Here is a 22,485-nt window from a genome sequence, read left to right on the forward strand (position 1 = left end):
ATATATGTAATTTCTAATGTCAAACAGCCAAAATCTAGCTGGGTGTGGTGGCACATACCTGTAATACCGGTACTCTGGTTGTCTGAGACAGGAGGATCCCCAGGTCAAGCCAACAACTTAGCAACTTAGTGAAATCTAGACTAAATCACAGAAATAAAAAGGGCTGGGGAGCTCAGGGCAAAGCCCCTGAGTTCCATGTCTAATACCTCAAAAGTAAAAAAAATATACCTAAAACCACCAGAAGTTGCAGATTAATTTTCTATGCATTATGAAATCCCACTTTTATAGATATGTATTTTTATGGTGTAATACATAAAAATGGTACATGCCACCACACTCATTATTTTATATATCTTAAAAAATTAAAACTATCTGTATCACTATAAATAATATCAATAGTAATTATAGAGTAAAAAATATTTTTTTTTTGGTGCTGGCGATTGAACCTTACTACTTAGCTATACTTCAAGCCCCAGTAGCTAAAATTTATTGAGAACTACCTATGTACAACCTCTGCTGTAATTGCTTTGTCTATAATGCCTATTCAATCTTTTACATACCCAGAATGAAGTAGCTATTATTATTACAAAAGGGAGAACAGAGCACAAAATAATTAGCCAATAAGTAGCTAAACAAGGATTTGAAGTGAAGCAGATTGACTGCAGAACCTATACTGTAGAAAGAAACCCCCAACCAGGAAACACCCCCCCACACACTTTTTTTTTTAGACAAATTCAAATATTCAGAGCAGACAAAATAATACTGTGTGTCTATTATACTGTTTCAACAATTATTACATCATGACCAGTTTTTCATCTGTATCTTCAACTATGCAAATTATCAATTTATTGATTTCAGCTCTAACTTTACTCTTCTTTCCCTTGCTGTTTGACACAAGGTTAGACTTTGTTAATAGAGGTTCCTGGGCAAGGCAGGGACTTCTGTTTCTGGTTTTTGTCCTTCCTAGCTTATGGCTTCCATGGTGGTGTTGAACAGAAGTCCCAGTGGTGGTCGGAAGACCCATTGGTACATACTCTCCAGTGAGTTTCATTGGCATCCCAGCAGGCAGCTTATGAAGCAAGTTTTGCTAGGAAACTAATGGATGATTTCCTAGCTCATTTTACTGACATTACATTTGGCAGGTTCCCAGTCAAGTTTTTCTGCCACCAAACCAGGTAGTGTTTTCTGTGTACCAGCTTTGACTTGTCGTATCTTGAGCATCTTTGCCACTCAGTGGGCAGTACTTACACCCTGTCCAAAAAGCCTGACACTCACCTTGGATGAATGGGGTTTGGAGGAAAGAACGCTTTTTCTCAAAATATCTTTATTTCAGTACCCCACCGTAACCCTACAGAAAGTGACTATTCTCTATGTCATCCATTCCTAAATTCTTTAGAGGTCACTTCATCCCTTTCAACAGTTACTACTGCGAAGGCCAGAAAAGGGGAAAAAAATTACTAATTAGTAACACAGTAGTAGTAAATTCAAATATTGCCTTCGCACTGAGCTACATCCACAGATCTTTTTATTATTTTAAATTTTCAGACAATGTCTCACTGAATTACTAAATTGCCTATGCTGGCTCAAACTTGTAATCCCAGAGTCCTGGGATTACAGGTGTTCACCACTATAACTGGCTCCTTATTAATGCTTTACTTTAACATTTTCCTGTTCCAGTTAATGTGATTTTTGCTTCTAACTAAATTTTTCTGCTACAGAATTTTCAGATGTGCAGTGAATGCATAAATCACATGTGTTAAATTCACTCTATCTTTCTGATCACTCCAAGCTTTTGGGTCCCCTTTCCACCTCATGCCAGGGAAACTGTGACATCTCAACTTTATAAAACATAGGCCACCACTAAATCTGGGTTTCATTTTTTCCAAGTGGAGAACCTCCAGCTTCATCTTCTAATATTTTATATATCAGATTACTCATATCAGTAACTTTGGTCTGCTTCCATATGCAATTTCTCCTTAACTGAGAGGTCTTGGTTTATTTTAAATTAAAGCCTTGGAATCAACTGCAAACATTTTGAAAACAAACGTAATTACAGTTGTGTTTTTTCTTCTACATTTTATGAAGACCACTTTCAAGGCCTGGTTTTCCAGTGGAAGAATCAAACATTGGTGACTTGTCTGTCTCCATTTTTATAGCACAGACACTAAAAAGCTTCTGGTACACAATAGCAAGAATATTAAGATATGTTTGGGCACTGCTTGCAGATGTCATTGTTGTGAACTTTAAATCTGAATAACATGTCTCCTAGCCTTCAATTTTTAAAACTAAGATATTACTCTTATCAAATTTTTCTTACCTGGCGTGTAGCTCAATGTGGAGTACTTGCCTAATATGCTAAAAACTCAGGATTTGATTCCCCACATTGTGCAAAAAGCAAACAAAATATAAAATTTTTTTTTCATTTTGCTGAGCATAATTCATAGAGGTACTTCCTCTAGATATTTCAGTTCCCTTCTCAATAGAAGAATTTATTTTCTAGAATATAACACATGCATATATAGAGCTTGAAACAAAGTCATCTGATCACTCTGAGGATCTTAATGATGCCTGTTACAAAAAGTCAACCATAGTGTACTTATGCCCCAAAACAAACATATCTTTCCACTTCAGTCCATGCCACTGAACACTTAAGCAAACAAGATAAAAGTCTCGATTTTTCCTCCCTGGGACATAGGTTTCTGGGTCATACTCTCCACCTGTTGCTTTTCAACTGCACTTATTTCTTCTCCCTTATGATTTGTTTTCAAGCATATTCCCATTAGTATAATCAGCAAGGCCCTGTCTCTGAGCTGCTGCCAACTTCTCTTGTTTGCCTGAAATATAACCTGTTCTTGATACCCATGTTATTTTAAAGCAAGTCTTAGACATCATATCACTTTATATACTTTTATATGTGTTTTTTTTGGGGGGTGCAGCACTAGGGATTGAACCCAGGACCTCGCACAAGCTAAGCAAATATTCTACCACTGAGTTACATCCTATTTCTAAAAGTAAAGTGCCACACTTTTAAGCTTCTCATTATCCTATCTCTTAGAAGTGGTGCTAAAAGCTAGTAAAGTCTAGAATCTAAAATATCCTGTCCTTCCACAAGTCCAAGACATTGTGCAAGACTTGCAAGACATGAAAATGAAACATTCCATATCTTTAGTTCTAATGAGGAACCTGCATTAACATTACTAAATAGAATTACTACTGTTAAAACTAAAAAACTGTTACCAGGAGCATGTATTAAAACTTGGCTCTTCTTTAATAATATAAAAAGGTGGATTCCAAGGTACCATAGTGGTATCTGTAGAAGCTAAAGTGAAAGTAATACTATAGAGAGACTGGATTTTGAAGTGAGGCATACAAGAATTTAAGATTTGGGCCAGGGATTTAGCTCAATGGTTTTCCACCTGCCTTGCAAGTGCAAGGTCCTGAGTCGATACCCAGTACAAAAAAAAAAAAAAAAATATTAAGATTTGACATTTAAGTATTTATTTTTTTTCTTTTTATTGAGTTTATTGGTACATTCTAGGTATACTGTACAGTTACATTCATTCCTGGGATCTTGTACCTTTACATGACAGGTCTTGGTTCTCATTTTTTCCCTTTGTCCCTGCCCTCCCTTCACCCCCTCTTCCCCTCCCCATTTTGACATTTAAGTATTTTTAAATGACCAACCATGTTTGTGGTAGTGGGTTGAAGTAAAATAGAGATGAAGGACATTGGAACTAAAGAAAAAAAAATCTTATAATTTTTTTACTTATTATTTTTCAGTATTAAAAGCTTGTGAAAATTTCTTCATTTGCTCTCTTTAGGTGTAGTTTGAAAAACTGTTCTTCAGCTAATTTTGATGTCATGCCCCCCCATCATAGGGACTAAGGAAATAAAGTGGTGATATTCTCATCTATCCATTTTTCCTCTTTTTCTCTAATACTCATATTTGTTCTCTCCATATTTTAGTGCTCCTTTACATACTATAAAAATATGCTTTGAAGTAACCGTATGTATTAGAATCACATTGTTTATGAATAGTGATCCCTGTGTCTTGTTTAGAAGTGGGACCCAGGAATCTTATCTAAAATTATATACAGATTACTTGGGCACTAAAAGTTTGTCTTTCTTTGCTAAATCACTGTAGCTTCCTCATTCTTTTCTTTTCCTAGCCCCTACTAAACCAAAAGTGATAATTTATGCTAAGTAATCCATAACAGATATTGCTTGCAAACAAGGACCTATTCTGCCAAATAAATGGTAGGCTTAATAGTAACATTATTATTATCCTTTATTCTCTACCTTATGGTCTTTGTTGTCTAATTCTCACATTACTTTCTTCTTATGTATCTCTGCTTTATGGGAGGGAGTTACCTCAGGGGATGGCAGTGACTGCTAGTCTGCTTATTGAAGGGTATGTCTGTGGAGGAGGCATAGGATACCTTGAAGCAGTTAACACAAAGTCACTGCAGGCAGAAAGTAATAGCAGGAGTGACTCTCCTTATATGCATTTCATGTTAGGTAAATAAATCTCCAGACAACATGAAAGAATATAGATTTGCAATCTGTAACTATGACTTTCAATTTGACTTTTTGTTGTAGAAGTATATTATTATCTTTCATTCCCCAAACCCTAGTAGTCAAGAAAAGCTATGTGTGTGTGTGTGCGTGTGTGTGTGCGTGTGTGTAAAGACCAAAACTTTTGTAATTCCTTGTTACTTTTAGTGTTTTGTTGCCTATCAGCAAATGCTGTTGAAATGTTCCTAAGTAACTTGATCTTGTTGCTTTATAATTTCGATTTTTTTCTTTTTGTCCATTACAATTATGTGTTCTTTAAACAGAAAACTTGCCCTTATGTGACCTAATATCCCTTTCTGCCAGCTTTGGATTTGCTTTGTCCAACAGTCTTAAATATTCCAGAAATAAGTATTTCTCCTTATTGTATTTTTTATCTCTTTTAATATAAACTATTAAGTTATTTGATGGTTACTAAAGCAGCCTCATAAGTATTGTATTACCTGTTTTATCTTTTCTACAGCACTTATTGCTCTATGGAAGTAGATCCTCTTAGATTAAACATTTGTATTCTTCTTCCCACTTTCACCACTAGAATGAAAGTTATTGAAGACCAAGGATTCTTGTCTGTACACAGTTACAGACAGGTACCTAAAAAAAAATGGATTTGGCACATTATAGTACATTTTTGACTATTCACTGGCTGCATAAAATGAAGACTAAAGCTAAATATAAATAATTTCAAAATGTTTCATAATCAAAAATTGTGTGAACTGTTCTTTTTAAAGTCATGCATTTTGAAGTGTAGAAGTTATATGTGTAGAACTACATATATACTATTTTGATAATTTCAGTATTTTAGATGTGAAAGAGCTTATAGTTGTTGATAATGACTTCCTATCAGATAAGTTATTTGGTCATTTTGTTAATTAGATTAAAAATATGTGACTTTGTTTTTTCTAAAACAGACATTTCGAGTTTGAAAATATGATTTGAGAATTAAAAGATGGGGCCGGGGATTTAGTTCAGTGGTCTGCCTTGCAAGCGCAAGGACCCAAGTTCGATCCCTGGTACCCCCCGCAAAAAAAGAAAGAAAATTAAAAGACGTACCTCCTTTATTGAAATTTGATTAAAAAAAATAAAACCTTGCCAAATATCTTGTCTTTATCCAGAAACCAAGGAAGAAGGCTATGGAAAGTTCTAGCAACAGTGATAGTGATTCAGGCACATCATCAGACACCTCAACTGAAGGCATTAGTAGTAGTGATTCAGATGATCTAGAAGAAGATGAAGAGGAAGAAGATCAAAGTATTGAAGAAAGTGAAGATGATGATTCTGATTCAGAGAGTGAAGCACAACATAAAAGTAACAACCAGGTACATTTTTGTGAACAGTATCCAAATATTATTCATATTAACAAATTAACTAGTTTATCTTGACACTCAAAGTCTAGTTTTAAAGATAATTATCTTAAATTCTTCCTGTTGCACACACAAGAATAGGAGATGTTCTTAAAAGGACATTTGGTATATTTTTTGTTAGCTTTATATTGTATATCTTTCTTAAGTCATTAGAAACACTTTTAAAAGTTATTTTCATCCAAGATTTATTGCTGGATATTCTGCATAGATAGTAAGAAATTGCCTTGTACATTTTATTTCCAGGTGCTATTACATGGTATTTCAGACCCAAAAGCAGATGGACAGAAAGCAACTGAAAAAACCCAGGAAAAAAGAATACACCAGCCATTACCTCTTGTGTCTGAATCCCAGACTCACTCATCATTCCAATCCCAGCAGAAGCAGCCTCAGGTTTTGTCACAGCAGCTTCCATTTATTTTCCAAAGCTCTCAGGCAAAGGAGGAATCTGTGAACAAACATACCAGTGTAATACAGTCTACGGGATTGGTGTCCAATGTGAAACCTTTATCTTTGGTAAATCAAGCCAAAAAGGAACCTTATATGAAACTCATAGTTCCTTCTCCTGATGTACTTAAAGCAGGGAATAAAAATACCTCTGAAGAATCTAGTTCTTTGGCCAATGAATTGCGGTCAAAACGGGTGAGTTAAAAATTATTTAAACAGCAGTTTTATTTTTTATTTTATTTTTTTCAGCTTTAATTGAGTTTATTGGTACATTTTAGGGATACAGTACAGTTACATTCATTGTTGGGATCTTGTACCTGTACATGACAAGTCTTGATTCTCATTTTTTCCCCTTACCCCTGCCCTCCCTTCACCCCCTCCTCCCTTCCCCATCTACAAACATTTTATTTTCATCTTTTCATTATCTCACATTTTTTTCTTTTCCCTTATTACCCTTCCCCTACTCATCCTACCTTCCCTACACCTTTAAAACAGCAGTTTTATTATTAGAAAATTATGTGAGACTAAAGGGATGATAGAGCATGCTTAGAATATGTAAAACCCTAGATTTGATTCCCAATACCAAAAAGAGAGCTGTTATGTAGCCTTACTATATATAGCTTTAAATTTCTTAATTTTTATATTTTCTTAGTCTGTAGGAACAGAATTTATATACTATGTAATATATATATATATATATGTAAAATATATGTGTAATATATATGTAGTATAGTATGTATATATCAGAGTATTGAATTTCTCTGATTGTAGGCTGCACATATAGTTCAGTGATAGAATATTTGCCTAGCACATGAGAGTCCCTGGGTTTGGTTCCCTGGCACCACAAAAATATTTTTCTCTGATCTTGTATTTATATATATATATTGGTTTTTTTGGCAACACAGTCATGTCGTCTCATTCCCTCACTCACACTTAATGTTTTAGAGGTAAATAGGGATAAATATATTTGTATATGACAAGTTTTACAATTACTTTTTTAAAAATTAATGTCCTTTTCTTCTAAGGTCAGTTATATTTTTGAAGTAATTTACCTCTGTAGTCCTAGAATTTATAACTTAAGTATAAAACTGCTCTATAAATAATTATTTTTTGAGGGGCTGGGGATTTAGCTCAGTGGTGCCATCGCCTGCCTCACAAGCAGAAGGAAGGTCCTGATTCGATCCTCAGTACTAAAAAAAAATTTTTTTTTTTGAGCCAGATGTGGTAGTATGTGCCTGTAGATCCGGCTACTTGGGAGGCTGAGGCAGTATGATCACTGCACCCAGGAATTCAAAGCCGGCCTAGGCAACATAGTATAACTACATCACACACACAAAAAAAGGAACAGAAGATTAATTTTCCTTTGCAATTCTTAATAAGATATATGAAAATAACTTCTACTTACATAAACACCAGAACTACTTATTTTTTTTCCTTTTTTAGGGTGATATTTAGGACCAAACTGAGGAACAATCTACCATTGAGCTATTTCTGCCCTCTTTTTTACTTTTATTTTCAGACACGATCTCTTGAACTTGTACAGGATAGCCTCAAATTTTCAATCCTCATTCTTCAGCTTCCTAAGTAACTGAGTTTAGAGGTGTACACCACTATGCCCATCCACCAGAACCATTCTGCAGAACAGTTTTTTCTTTCTTTTTTTTTCTGCTGTTGATTTGATATTATTACAGCCCTATGTCCAATAGAATTTTAACAATTAAATGACCATTGCTTTATATCCTAGAATTAGCCCAGCATGGAAAATTACTATGTTTGAACATAATAACCTGTCTCTTGGTTACAAATATTACTATATTAGCATCATCATTATTAGGCATCCTAATCATTAGATAGATTTTAGAGCCCTTATACAGTTTGCTGGCCATTAAGTGCTGCACATACATTTACTCAGTGAATAATAACATCTGTGACTGTTACCAGTATTATTAATTCCATTTACAGATGAGAAAATTGAGGTTATAGAACTTAGTATTTTCAAGATCACACAGCTGGTTAGTGATAGAGTTAGAATTCAAATCTGGATTATTTGGTATTAGAATTTTTTTTTTCTTTGTACTAAGGATCGAACTCAGAACCTTGCAGCTTGCCAGGCAGGCACAATGCCACTGAGCTACATCCCCAGCCTGGTACTAGAATTATTAACAATTGTGATAAACTGTTTACTTTCTCAAAAAATTCACAAGGTCCCTGTCCATTCACTCTTACCGTAAAGAATTTAAGAACTATGATTTGAATGTATCAGCCTTTTTTGATAATTAAATTTGTGGTTCTTCAACCTAACTGTACATTAAAATCACCTGGGAAACAATAAGAAAAATACTTTTGAGGACAATCAAGTCAGAGTCTCTTATGGTATAATGTTCTAGAATTCTGAATATGTATAGAGAGTTGTTGAGGTGACAAATGGTAGAGTTGAGAATAAATGACCTATATAGAATGATCAGTGGTATCAGAATATCATGCATATCACTTGTAACAAACTGCTCAAAAGGAGGTTTTATCACTGTCATATTATTGACTTTCTTACACTAAAATAAGAAAATTAAAATTAAATCGTTTGAATTTTAACTTTTCATTGTTGTCTTACTTTAAGAAAAACAAATTTATAGAGCCACTTTAGATTTTTGTATTCCAAGAGATTCTCCAATTTTTTCGAAGTGTTTCTTGAATGTTTCTATAAGTAAGAATTTTATGTAACTATTTATTAGAAATTCATTTATTAAATACTTGCTTCCTAAATGTAGTAAGGTTAAGCTTTTGCATATATAATCTTCATCTTTTACAAACCATAAAAGCTAACACCAAAGCTCAAATGCTGTCACTTCCTAATATCATGAAACAAATTAATAGCAGAAGAGGTCTAAACCAAGCATTCTAATGAAAAAAAGGTGATGTGCTTGTTATCTGGAAATTATTCAGAAATATATTGCAAATTATATGAAATGATAAACAGTTGTTAAATGGAAAGTAGTTTATGTGAATGGACATTTATATCAAATTCAGTGCTGAAACATGTTATGTAGTCTTTACCACTATTTTGTATTGTAATAGATTTTTTAGAAATACTTTTCTTAAAACAGCAGTAAGTAGTAGTCTAACATTCAGAATTTTTAAAAATTTCTTATGATAATCTCACTTCTCATGCTACCTTTTGTGTATATGTCTATCTTCCATTAGTTTATGATTTTGTTGTGTTATTTTATCATTGGGTCCTTCAATGCCTTCACATTATAGATACATAATCCAATTTAATATATATAAATTGGTTGTATACACCAGAAGAAGAATTTGGAGGTCTTACACCACTAAACTATTGTCTAAAGACATTTTGCAGTCCACAGGTACTTAGGTTGGGGTTGTCAGAGCAAGAAGTTAGAGGTTAGACAGACTTTCCAACTGATCTTTTCGTATACTATTGCCATTGAAATGGCTATCTTAAAGCAGCAAGAGATTTATTAATTATACAGGCTTTAGTTGTCTTTCTTCTTTTTATACATTAATCCTGATATGAAAAGGACATATTTACTGTAATAGAATAATCTACTTAATTTGCGATAAAATGTTGTAATCTTTGGTTATTCTTAAAACCCTATAAGTATAAATATATGAGAAGAGATTCTTTAGAATTATAAGGAACAATTGCAGAAAATTAAAATACAAGTGGGAAATTTTTATTTTTATTGCCCTTTTGATCCTGTGTACTTAGAAGCAAAATTTACTCCTCATTAAAAAGAGCACAAAATGATTATGTGACAAGGACTAAGTTCATGAACTTGATTTGTTCTACAATTTTGGAAAAATTGCCACATTTGTGCTTGTGTGGGAAGAATAGCTGTGGTCGTGTTTGTCACTTGATGTAGAATTTGCAAACAAAAACAAAATTTTGCCAAATGCTTCTGTTTGCCAACCAAATTGTTTACAAAGAAAAACACTGGTGAACGGAGGTACCAGTCCATATATACTAATTTCTGTTGAAAATGTAAATCTTATTTATATGAAAGTATTTTATGTAAGAGTTGCTATAAAATTCCGTCTAAAAGGTATATTTAGGTCTTTATATAATTTTCCATATTTTTATTCACTGATTGATACTAATTAAACAATTTCTCTTTGTAAAGTATTGCCTGTGGCATGAATATGGCAGACTTTGTTTAAAAAGAATTATTTTAATAACTTTCTAAATTAATACAGTACAGATATTAAATAAGATGAAGTTCATGCAGAAAATGCTGTTGCTTATTAGTAGTGCTGTTTTAAAATACTTAAAAAGTCATTTTATATGGCATCTACAGTTGCACTTAAATCATCAACACAAATCTTTGCTAATTTGAGTTGATGCTGAAAAGTTGCTCATTTTAATTTGTCAAAGTAGTCATTTTGAATGCAGATTTTACTAAAATTAGGATATTCAACTCTATTTTTCTTGTTTTAATTATTCTACTTCAGTTTATTTTATATATTTTAATGACTATTGTAGTAAGATTTATATGGCTTTATAATTTTCAAAAGGATTCTAATAGCTAATTTTTTTGTTTCTTAAAAATACACAATTTATGACTTAATGGTTTACAAATTAACTTTTCCCTAGGAAAATTATTTTTCTAAACTGTTTCCTTTTATAATGTAAATGTCCTAAAGGTACTCTAAACTAAGTCCCACAGAATATTGAGCTACCAGTCCCATCAACCGGTTTAATATCGTATTTATTATTCATTCATTCGTTCGTTCATTTATTGTGCTGGGATTTGAATCCAGGGCCTCTCACATGCTAGACAAATACCCATCTTCAGCCTTCACAATATCTTAAAACTTTGCTTCAGAGTGTTTTTTTTCTCCTTCAAGAAATCATTTATTCAGCATTGTAGTTTTTTTTTTCAGTATGTAACCGACACAGAGTTCTGAGTAATGTTTTGGGACAACTATAGATAACAACTTTTCTATTCTGAGGGATTTATTAAAAATACTATGCATTAAAATTTATTTAAAATGCCATATATTATACTAAATGTAGTAAGACAGACTATAAGGAGGTAAAGAAGCTCAAAGGATAGAGGTACAGAGTACTTCTGGCCAAAATAAACATGGAAAGCATCTTGGATTGAATCTTGATAAAAGGACAATAATGCATCAGTTTGAAATTTAGCAAAGGAGGATATTTCATGAAGACAAAATGGTTATAGCAAGATGTAGAGAGAGTGAAAATATGACATATCTGGGCCTTAGCAAATAGTCTTGCTCAAAATGTATCAGTGCTTCATGATATAGTAATTTGGATGCTAAAGTCTAGAGTTTGTAATGTTGGTGATACATAATGAGGTTGATGAAGTAATGCTAATCAAAGGTAAAACTGGTATTGTATATAGTGTATACTAGAAGTTTAGTGGAAGGAAATAATGGCATAGCTTAAATTAGAACAATATTTTAGTGAAACAATCCAAAGACATGGCAATATGGGCAACTTGGGGAAAAAATTATGTTTTTAGAATTTCAGGGTTTTGTTTTGTTTTGTACTGGGGATTGAACTTGAGTCCTTATGCTTAGCAAGGCAGGTGGTAGAACCACTGAGCTAAATCCCCAGCCACAGGTTTTTACTACTGTAAGAATGACAACAGTGAAGAGGACAGTCATGAAGCATATTTTTTGGGGGAGAAAACTAATTGAGTTTATAATATATTAGGTTTAGTCAAGGTTCAGCACCCAACTGGTCATTGCTGCCACTTGAGCACTTGTATGGCATAGTATCGATTTGTATATGAGCAACTGTTCTCAGATATTGAAAACAATCTTTGCTTTTATGGTACATTTCATTTTGTTTTTTAACTTATGTTTCAACAGGAACAATATAAACAGGCATTCCCTTCACAGTTAAAGAAACAGGAATCATCTAAGAGCCTAAAGAAGGTTATTGCAGCTTTGTCAAATCCAAAAACAACCTCTAGCTCACCAGCACATCCAAAACAACCAGTGGAAAACAACCACCCTAATCCATTCTTGACAAATGCACTTTTAGGTAATCACCAACCAAATGGAGTTATTCAGAGTGTGATTCAAGAAGCTCCTCTAGCACTTACAACCAAAACTAAAATACAGAGTAAGATTAATGAAAATGTTATGACTACCAGTAGCACCCCTTTTTCCTCACCTGTAAATCTGAGTACAAGTGGGAGAAGAACCCCTGGCAGCCAGATATCTGTGCTGCCTTCTGCCTCTCCCATACTGCATAGTCAAGGAAAGGAAAAGGCAGTGAGCAGTAATGTAAACACATTAAAAACACAGCATCACTCCCATCCTGCACAATCTTTGGTGGAACAATTTAGAGGAACAGATTCAGACATTCCCAGTAGTAAAGATTCCGAAGATTCAAATGAGGACGAAGAAGAAGATGATGAGGAAGATGAAGATGATGAAGATGATGAATCTGATGACAGTCAATCAGGTTATTTTCTGTTTTGAATTTTAAAGTATTTCTCTGACTGATGTGTGAACCAAAACATTTTAAAGACCTTAACTCACAGACTTAAAATCACTGTTATTTACTGGTTTATGTATCTGCATTTCTACTAACAGCTGGTAACTTATATGAGTAAAAGACACTGGAAATTCTAAGTTAAATTATCAGCTTGTTAGTCATCTGATTTTGAACATATAATAATTTTAATGTGAATATAAATGATGCATGAATTGAAAAATTTCATCAGTTTGCTAGTTTTCATTTCATTCAGAATCACTTATCTTTCCCTATTTTCACTTCTTCTGCTACTAGTTAAAATGTCATTAGATATTTTAAACAAAGATAAAATTTTAATCAGTCATTCAGAAGTACCAAAAACCTACATCCTATGAACAATCATTAGTAATATACAATTTATTAAATAGCATGGGGTTATGGAGTAATCCCATGATTTGATTTTGATTCATTTTCTGATTTTTTGATGTGGGGAGATTGTTTTTGAAAGTGTAATATATAAGGTAACTTAATTATAAATATTCAGATAGTTACATATTATAAAAGCTCATAGATTTATGATTTACTAGTCAGCCAGAAATTTAGCATATTTAAATAGTAAATATTCTAGCACCCAATATAAATAGAAAAGTGTAATTATTTATACAAACTTAGTGCCTATAAGTTAAAAACAAAATATTTCTCTGCATAATGACAATTCTTCTTGACACTATCTTCAATTTTATGCATGATAGTACATTTATTTGTATTTGTTACTGTTAGAAACTAACTTGTACAATTAACCTCAGTCTAGGCGAATAATATCACACCAAACAGAATTCCCCAAATGTTGCTGTGTGATTGTTCTGGTGATCTTCATGATACTGTCTATATGTTAGTCTTATGTTTATCAAGCTTAATTTAGTAATAGATTTTATATATCTAGAGAGTAGATGTGTTATGCATAGAACTACATAACTAGGACAAATTTATCAAACTACTCTCTTATGCTAACATAATTATTTCCATTAGCCTACTTTTTGTAACTCCTGAAAAGGCTAATGACATCTTATACATAAGTTAAAAATAAATCTTCCCTAGAAGATTTTCTTCTACCCCAAAGTCCAAATGAAAGGATGATGGTATTCAAGACATTTCTTTCTCACACTAGATTTAGTATGCCTCTGAAGTCTTTGGAATCTGTTGATTCGGACAGTCAATTGTATTCAATTTCTCCATTAAATTAAAAGTATTTTAATTTTACTATTTTACTTCAATTTCTCCATTAAATTAAAAGTAGTTTGAAGCTACAAAGTAGAACTAATTATGTGAATAGTACCATGTGAGAACTGTTTTAAGATTCAAGTGTTGAGGAAAACTGGTCATTTTAAAGAGTCTTGAAGATTTATAGCCTGCATACATTGTACTCAGATGGCTTGTGAGATAACTTCTTACATTTATTCTGGGGAAATTGCTTGTTTAAATTCTTTGTCACAGATTCTGGCTTCCATTCTGAAGTATTTGTTTAGATACAAGTGAAAATCATTTGTTATTATCTATTTGTAATATACAAGTACTTCTTTTACTTCTCAGAATCAGATAGTAATTCAGAATCAGATACAGAAGGATCAGAAGAAGAAGATGATGATGATAAAGACCAAGATGAATCAGATAGCGATACTGAAGGAGAGAAAACTTCAATAAAACTGAATAAAACTACTTCCTCTGTCAAGAGCCCTTCCATCAGTCTTACAGCTCACTCTACACCTCGTAATATCCATATAGGAAAAGCCCCAGGCTCTGCTCCTGCTGCCTTATGTTCTGAATCTCAGTCACCTGCTTTTCTTGGCACATCTTCTTCCACACTTAGTTCCAGTCCACACTCTGGTATCTACATTTCTTTTTATCGTTATAAAGTAGAAGTCAAACCATAATAAGAATTTATATTGTGTCCTGGATATGATCTCATTGCAAATAAGTGTTATAGGTAGATTTTAGATTAGCTGTGAAAGGTTGGCATGTATTTTCAAATGATATGACCTGTTTTTTTGGTGCTAGGGATTGAACTTGGGTCCTTGCATTTGCGAGGCAGGAGGTATAACCACTGAGCTAAATCCCCACCCCTGGTTCTTGATCTCTTTAAAATTTTTCCGTGCTTTCAACTTAAGAATCTGATTAATGCCAGATACAGTGGCATACACCTGTAATCCCAGCACTTGGGAGGCTAAGGCAGGAGTTTGAGGCTACCCTGCTTTATATAGCAAGCAACTTCAACGCCAACCTGGACTACATAGCGAGATCCTGTCTCAAAACAAAACAGAAAGTCTGACTGATGACAGCTTTTGATTTTTTAGTCCTTTTCTGCTTGTATGCTCATTTTATGCTTTTAATATACACATTCAGTTGATGATTGGATGTTTGTGTACTTTGCAAAAGGTTATTCAGACAATCGTATGCCCAACATATAGTCAATATCATTTCTATTAACAAGTAACATTCTTATTCCATTAACAGGCTATTCTTTTGTTTCCTACTTGACTTTATAAACTTCTGGAGATCTTTATTAAGAGTGTATACATTTAACATTCCAAAAGTATCCTATATACTTATTTAGTAACTTCGGAAATATAGGTGTGCACAGTAAAATGTTTTATTTTACTTATTTCACTTTCTTCTTGGCAGTTTGTAGTTTTTCTTTCATTTATCATAAACTAGTATGATACCTTATTAATGTAAGATGAATGTATTCATATTTGTGAAACTTAATCTTTGTTTTACAAAAAAATTCATATATTCCATCTTTTTATGTGATTTAGATTATTAAAAGATGTAATAGTGTTTTTAACCATAGATATGTATGCACATAGGAATTAAAATGAGAGGAAATTTTATACATTTTTAGTTTGGATTGTATTTCTTTTTAGAGAGACATACTAGTGATTCTGTCATTTAGACCGAAAGGAAAAAAATTCCTTTACCTCATACAGTATGTTTTGTTGAAAACCACCCAAGATTAATTTATAAATTTGACAAATAACACTAGTACTCCAAGTCACTAAAATATATTTTTAATGAAAAGTTTGTAAACTATCAGAATACTTTCATCCTTATAAGTTAATCTTTTTTATTAACTGGCTGAATTTTCTTAAAGGCACTTCCAAAAGAAGAAGAGTTACAGATGAACGTGAACTGCGTATTCCTTTGGAATATGGGTATGCAAAATTAGGTTTTGTTTTTACTTTTGCATATTTGATGTATAGTTCTTATTCTCTGCATATATTACATATATGAATATATTACATGATATTAATTTGACCAGAAAGCAAAAGGGGCAGAAAATGTTGATATGTTAGAAAACTGAAATTAAGCCTGTTGCTTCATGGAAGTGTGGCAGAGCTAGGATGGACTCGTGCAGCCAAGTGAGGACATATCTCCAGAGCGAGTCATATGGCAAAGAGCAAGAATACAATTAAGATGATTGAAAATTTTTGTGAAGAGGAAATTAAAAAGCAATCAAAACAATTGTGGTTGAAAGTTGAGGACTCCAACAGAATTTGGTTAAATGGTTTTACTAGAACGGACACATTTCAGATTGCATGTACTTGAGCCCCAGACAGCAGAGAACCAGGTTTATTGTACTTTTCTCACTTGAAGCTTTTCAGGTCTAAAAACTCCATATACAAGCTGGCCATAGTGACACACACCTGAAAGGTTGATGCATGAAGGTCATGAGTTCCAGGCCAACTGTGGCAACATAGCAAGACGCATTGTAAAAAAACATTTAAAAATCAATGTACATTAACACAGTTACTAAAATTTCTGAATGCTTAAAGTAATTCCAGTTATAATATCTAAGACAACAATTTAATAGACTTTAACATTTTTAGACCAAGCATTTGATTAATTTATAATTAAATTACTTAGGTAAAAATCTAAAGAGTTACAACAATAAATGTTTTGGAGTTATGTGTTTGTTTTCTTTGTGTTTTTATGTTTTCTGAAAAGCATATGTACTATATATTTTTTAATTTTTAAAAACTTTCTTAAAATGCAGTATGTCTTAACCCTCATTTCTGTTATACATAGCTGGCAGAGAGAGACAAGAATAAGAAATTTTGGAGGGCGCCTTCAAGGAGAAGTAGCATATTATGCTCCATGTGGAAAGAAACTTAGACAGTACCCTGAAGTAATAAAGGTACATACTTTTCACCAAATAACACATTAGTGCATATTAAGCATGCTTATGTAAAGAAAAACTGTGTTCCTTTCTCAGATAAAGTTCCTTGCAACAAAATAGTCTCTTGTGTGGGTCTGTTGTACTTAATTTAAATTGATCTCTAATAAATCCATGACCCCTTGATAGAATATGCAAAGCATTAGTGTCCTGAAACTAGGTATACATCAAAGCTGGGTTGTAATTATTAAAACCTGAAGTGGAAAAATATGTGATTTTTTCAGTATCTCAGCAGAAATGGAATAATGGATATCTCAAGGGACAATTTCAGCTTCAGTGCAAAAATAAGAGTGGGTGACTTCTATGAAGCCAGAGATGGACCGCAGGTATCCAATTTTTAAAAAGTATAGTCATTGAACCAAAAAGTAGTTCCATAGCCTAAGTGAAGTAAATTTAGCTACAATCTGGAGCATTGCTTTTTTTTAGTTAATTCATGTAGCTATACATACAACTCTGTGGTAAACACTAAGACCTCAATTTATTGTTATAGTAACAAGGAGCTTTGACATAATACATCTTTTTCATAATTTAAGAAAACTTTTTCCTGTTCATTACTTCAGTTAATAATTTTACAGTTTATACAGGTATAAAAGTATTTGCATATGAAATATAATGAGAAACATTAGTTCTCTGAAAGGTAAAACAGTTTTTAAAAAATTAATTTCAAGTCAGTCCAAAAGAGGAAAAATATGCTTTAGTTTTTCGGAAATATCTTGTCCCTCTGATTATGCCACACTATATGATGCATTTCACGAGGTTTATAATTAGGAAGGTAGGTGTTCTTAAAATTAGATCATGAATCAAGCATGGTGGCACACACCTATAATGTCAGTAGCACTCAGGAGCCTGAGGCAGGAGTACTGCAGTGAGCTTAAGGCCAGCCTAGGATACATATTGAATTCAAGGTTAGTCTAAACTAAATAGCAAGATCCTGTCTCCAAAAAATTAAAAATTAAATGAGAATGAAACTTATCTTTTAAATTATTCATGCATATTTCTGATTGTAACAGCTCCCTTTGAGTTTGTGGGTTAAGTACACAATCTCACTAATCATCAAAAAGGACTATTTTTTCCTGTGTCTTCCCTGTATTTCCTTTGTTCCTAGTATTCAGCTGCAAATGATTATTATTCCCTTTACCTTTATCAGATCTTTTGAATGAGGTCTTAGTGTAAGGAGTGATGAGTAATCTACTAGGCCTAGATTCTTGTTAATCCTTGAGTAGTTTTGTGATTCTGAACGATAAAATAGCATCCCATTTTCCTTCATTTCTTTATCTTCCAAATAAACTATAATAATTATACTTCTGCTTAGTAGAATTATAATAAGGTTAAAATAAAATTATATGCACAAAAATATTTCAAAAATGTTAAAATTCTCCACCAACTGAAATTGATATTTATTTTCTTGACTGATCCTTTCTCCCCTCTGGCACAGGTTTTCTGACAATTACTATCTTCTTTGTAAATTATTAGGCCTTTCCATCCTATCTTACCCTCTAATTTTATAGTGGTATAAATGGAGAAGACCTTTCCAATTTCTAAAGATGTTTATTTTTAGAGCCCCCAAAATTAAGGAAGTTTCAAGATCAGAAAGCCTCAACAAAGAACATGTAACTTAACTTTGGGGTTATGAAAAAGTGTTCTTTTGCATACATCATGTGACCTGTTTTCTATTATGGTCTGGGAGTTTTTAAAGGAACAAGTTACATCCAGACCTAATCAATATAGTTCTTTACAAGTAGTTCTAGAATACCAAACTATATTTGAGATTTAATTTCTTTACAACAATATGGGATTTCTATAGTTTTCTTTTTTTAATCTTGAAAGGAATTGATTTAGACTAAATCTTTGCCAGATTCTTAGTTTAGTGAACCACAGTGCTATTTTATATATTCCATGCACCCTAGATTAGTTTTTTTCAGCCACAAAACATATTAGAAGGCAATAATATTATAAAATCATATTTTTAATCTTTGGTTTATTATTAGATCCTTGTATTATTTATGTCAAATACATCTTTATGTTTTTAAATTCAATAGAGTTTTGCTCTGAGGGGAAGCTAACTGCTATTCAATAAATGAAAGATTTTTAGTTTTGTATCAGTGATAATTAAATTTAATCTGTAAAGCCTAATTACACAAAGCAGAATGTCCTCTGACGTTCATTCACTTTTTATTACACATAAATCAGTGTTTTTCAAATGTGTATTATCTTGTTAAAATCAATAATAATCAGCGAACTATGATAAATTACTAAAACTGTAATAGGTTAAACTGCCAGTATTTTAGCAGAGTGATAGAGGAAAATATTTTCAGAGCATTTCTCTTAGTTAAAAAAAGTAGTAAGTTGAGTTCGTTTCAGGATGCTTTTAGAGATCAATAGTTAAAGGTAAGTAATCCAAAAAATGTTTTAATATACTAGAGATGCATGTTTCTATATAGCCATATACATTTTTACATTGTTTGATTTTTATATATTTATAAGCATGTGGTTAATTAGAATTGTATATAAATAGGTAAGAATTTTCTATGAAAATTAACAAAGGTTATATATCTTTGTCATAGTAAATGTGAGGTGTAATAATTTTGATCTACCTAACATTTATAGAAGCAAAGCACACATTGACACAGAGATACTGTTACCATAGAGTGATTACATGTATTTATAATATATCTAAGTACATGGTTTGATTGTTAAACATACATTAAAAAACAAAACTGTGCATATTAACAGACCAGAAGGATCTGCCACCTGCCTCACAAACGCAAGGGCCTGAGTTCGATCCCCAGTACCAAAAAAAAAAAACCCAGAAGGAAATGTGTCAAAATTTTAACATTGAACATAATGGTTGATGGTTCAGTGGAGTTTTTTGTTGTTGTTGTTGTTTTTACTTCTTACATTCTTGCATGTTTTATGTTTTCTAAATCTTCTATCAAGCATATAATGTGGAAATTTTTTTTTACCTTTTATCAGTGGTGTTTGTACACTTATATCCAATGAAACTAAGAATTCATAGTTTTTCCAGTGTATGGAGATTATATATCATGATTTCATATGTTCCAAGCTTTATATACTGTATCTGTTTGCATGTTTGATAGCAAATGGAATGCTATATTTACAAATTTATTAGTATTCCTTAATCATTCTAAAAATAAAATATTTCCTTGGGAATATATTCACCAGCGAGAAAATAACCAATATTAGTTCTGTAAATTCTAATTTAATTATAACATTTCAAAAATTACATTAGTATCATTCCAGAGCTCCATATATTATAGATGAAAGCTAATTTATGCTAAAAGGTCATATCTTCAGTGGAGAATCATGATTGTTTTATATAAATTAATAATTTTTATTTAAGATATTTTTCAGTTTAAGATGAAAATGGTGGCTAATGTTGTGTATAGTAAAGTAAGATGATGGGCATGAGAACTCTTATTTATTGAAACCTAAGGAAATTCATCTTTAAATGAAGGACAACAATCTAATGATTATCTTTATTTATTTATTTGTGTGTGTGTGTGTGTGGTCCTGGGGATCAAACTTGGGACCTTGCACTTGTGAAGCAGGCGGTGGAAACCACTGAGCTAAATCCCAGGTCCTCTAATGATTACCTTTAAAAAGAGAAATGCTTAATACAAGTGAATAGGTTCATACAAAAATGGAAAAAATAAAACCCTTAATCTATTTTTTTATTTTACTCTATGCATGTGGTAGGAGATTTATAGCATCAGCCACTTGTCTGCACCTTCTATAAAATTTTAGTCTTTAATCACTTTATGGTCTTTTGGCTAAGATAGTATAAAAACTTTGTTTATAGGTTGATAGACTTGAAACAAAACATGTTACAGTACTGCCTATAAGTTTATGCTATACTGGCCAGCTAACTTTTAATGAATTTCTGTTAGCTATTCTAACCCTATGAGATCCCTTGAAAAGGGTGTAAGATAGATTTTTGCGAGACTTCTGCTCCATTACATTATAATGAACATGCTGAAACTAATTTTTTTCATTGTTTGTGTTTATTTATTTATTTGATTGCCAAAACAATAGAAAATGAGGTTAAGCTAGGTGGGTTTAGGTAATCATAAAAGAGTTATTTTTGTTTGCCTAAATATGATATGAAGGTAAAAGTTATTCATACTTTTCTTAGGGATATATGAAGGAGTCATAGTACATTGTTAATGGCAAAGATTGCTTTAAAATATATGATGATCTCTGGAAAACATTTTTTGTGAATTTTAGAAAATAAAAGATTTAATCGCATGTATTATAATTGAGTTGATTTTTTTTTTCAACAAGGAAGTTCAGAAACATGTAGGGCATTGAATGGCTATTGTACACCCCCCAAAAAAGCAAAGATGCAAAGAAGAATCAAGTTAAAAATGAATCATAAAATATTGCTTTCTCTTTCTATTTGAGATGTTGTATTTTTAAAAATATAGAGTCCACCAAAAAATGTACACACACTTTAGGAAAAGAAAAATAATAAATATCTAGAAGCTAATGGCCAGCACTTTGAGCACCTCTTGTAATTGTAAAGGCTAAAAGGCAACATATTAATCTCATAATCTCTCAATAAATTTAATATTAAAATATTATAAAAGTTTTTGTTTTCCTGAAATGTGTATACATTTTTTTGGTGAACTCTGTATATTCTTTTTAATGGCATAATTCTGTGAGAAAAGCAAAATGCGTATAGTTTTTTGTAAAAATAGGCTTTTCATAGATATTTAATCAATAAATATTTATGATAGTACTTGTTATGCCAGTCACTTCTGTTGCCCAGATAAATCTTCCCTAAAGGTGTTTTTCTATAAAGAAAATTGTGAATATACATTTTATTGCAGAAATGAAGTTGAAGGCCTGAGTTTGAGAGAAACTGAAGAGTACAAAACATATCATTAACAGGCGGGGGATTTAGCTCAGTGGTTCTGCCACCTGCCTTGCAAGCGCAAGGACCCAAGTTCAATCGCTGGTACCAAAACAACAAAACAGAAACAAAAACAAAAAAATATCATTAGTTTAGAGGAGTTTATTATCCTGTAGAAGTTAACATAAGATATGATGATGCCCAGGTAAAATTAGCACTTTTTAAATGAAGAATAAGAGATTTCAAAATAAGTTAGGCAACATGAAGTTACTGGCACAATTATAATACAGGTAATTATTTTAAATTAAGTAAAGAGCAAAGGATTAAGAGCCAGCAACCAGAGTTCTAATTCAATTCTGCTGTTAATTGTCACACCTAATATAACATAGCTCTGGGCAGCTGTGGACACTGAGAACATGAAAGATCAGTACCAGGAATCTAAAAGTCTGGAAATTTATGTCACTGATCTACCAGGTGGGATTTTGCATCTAGGCAAGTAGTAGGAAGTGTAGAGCTAAGAACTAAGTGTTGCAAG

General features: G+C 32.3%; 1 protein-coding gene across 16 annotated transcripts in view; it reads left to right on the top strand.

The window, feature by feature from the left end:
* Window positions 1-22,485, top strand: part of Baz2b (bromodomain adjacent to zinc finger domain 2B) — a 354,073-nt gene that overhangs the window by 248,453 nt on the left and 83,135 nt on the right. For 14 of the 16 annotated variants that reach the window (XM_010606796.3, XM_010606795.3, XM_010606794.3 and 11 more), the window contains 6 exons: window positions 5,685-5,888; window positions 6,177-6,572; window positions 12,234-12,834; window positions 14,437-14,730; window positions 15,995-16,055; window positions 16,930-17,038. In XM_010606796.3, coding sequence (XP_010605098.1) covers window positions 5,685-5,888; window positions 6,177-6,572; window positions 12,234-12,834; window positions 14,437-14,730; window positions 15,995-16,055; window positions 16,930-17,038 — 1,665 coding nt within the window. Of the gene's footprint in view, window positions 1-5,684; window positions 5,889-6,176; window positions 6,573-12,233; window positions 12,835-14,436; window positions 14,731-15,994; window positions 16,056-16,929; window positions 17,039-17,301; window positions 17,404-22,485 lie in introns of all 16 variants that reach the window. The other 2 variants (XM_033756373.1, XM_033756375.1) reach the window with 1 other exon arrangement.

The sequence above is a fragment of the Fukomys damarensis genome, unplaced genomic scaffold (assembly GCF_012274545.1).
Source record: "Fukomys damarensis isolate Sample0158 unplaced genomic scaffold, DMR_v1.0_HiC HiC_scaffold_26, whole genome shotgun sequence".
Lineage (NCBI taxonomy): Eukaryota > Metazoa > Chordata > Mammalia > Rodentia > Bathyergidae > Fukomys > Fukomys damarensis.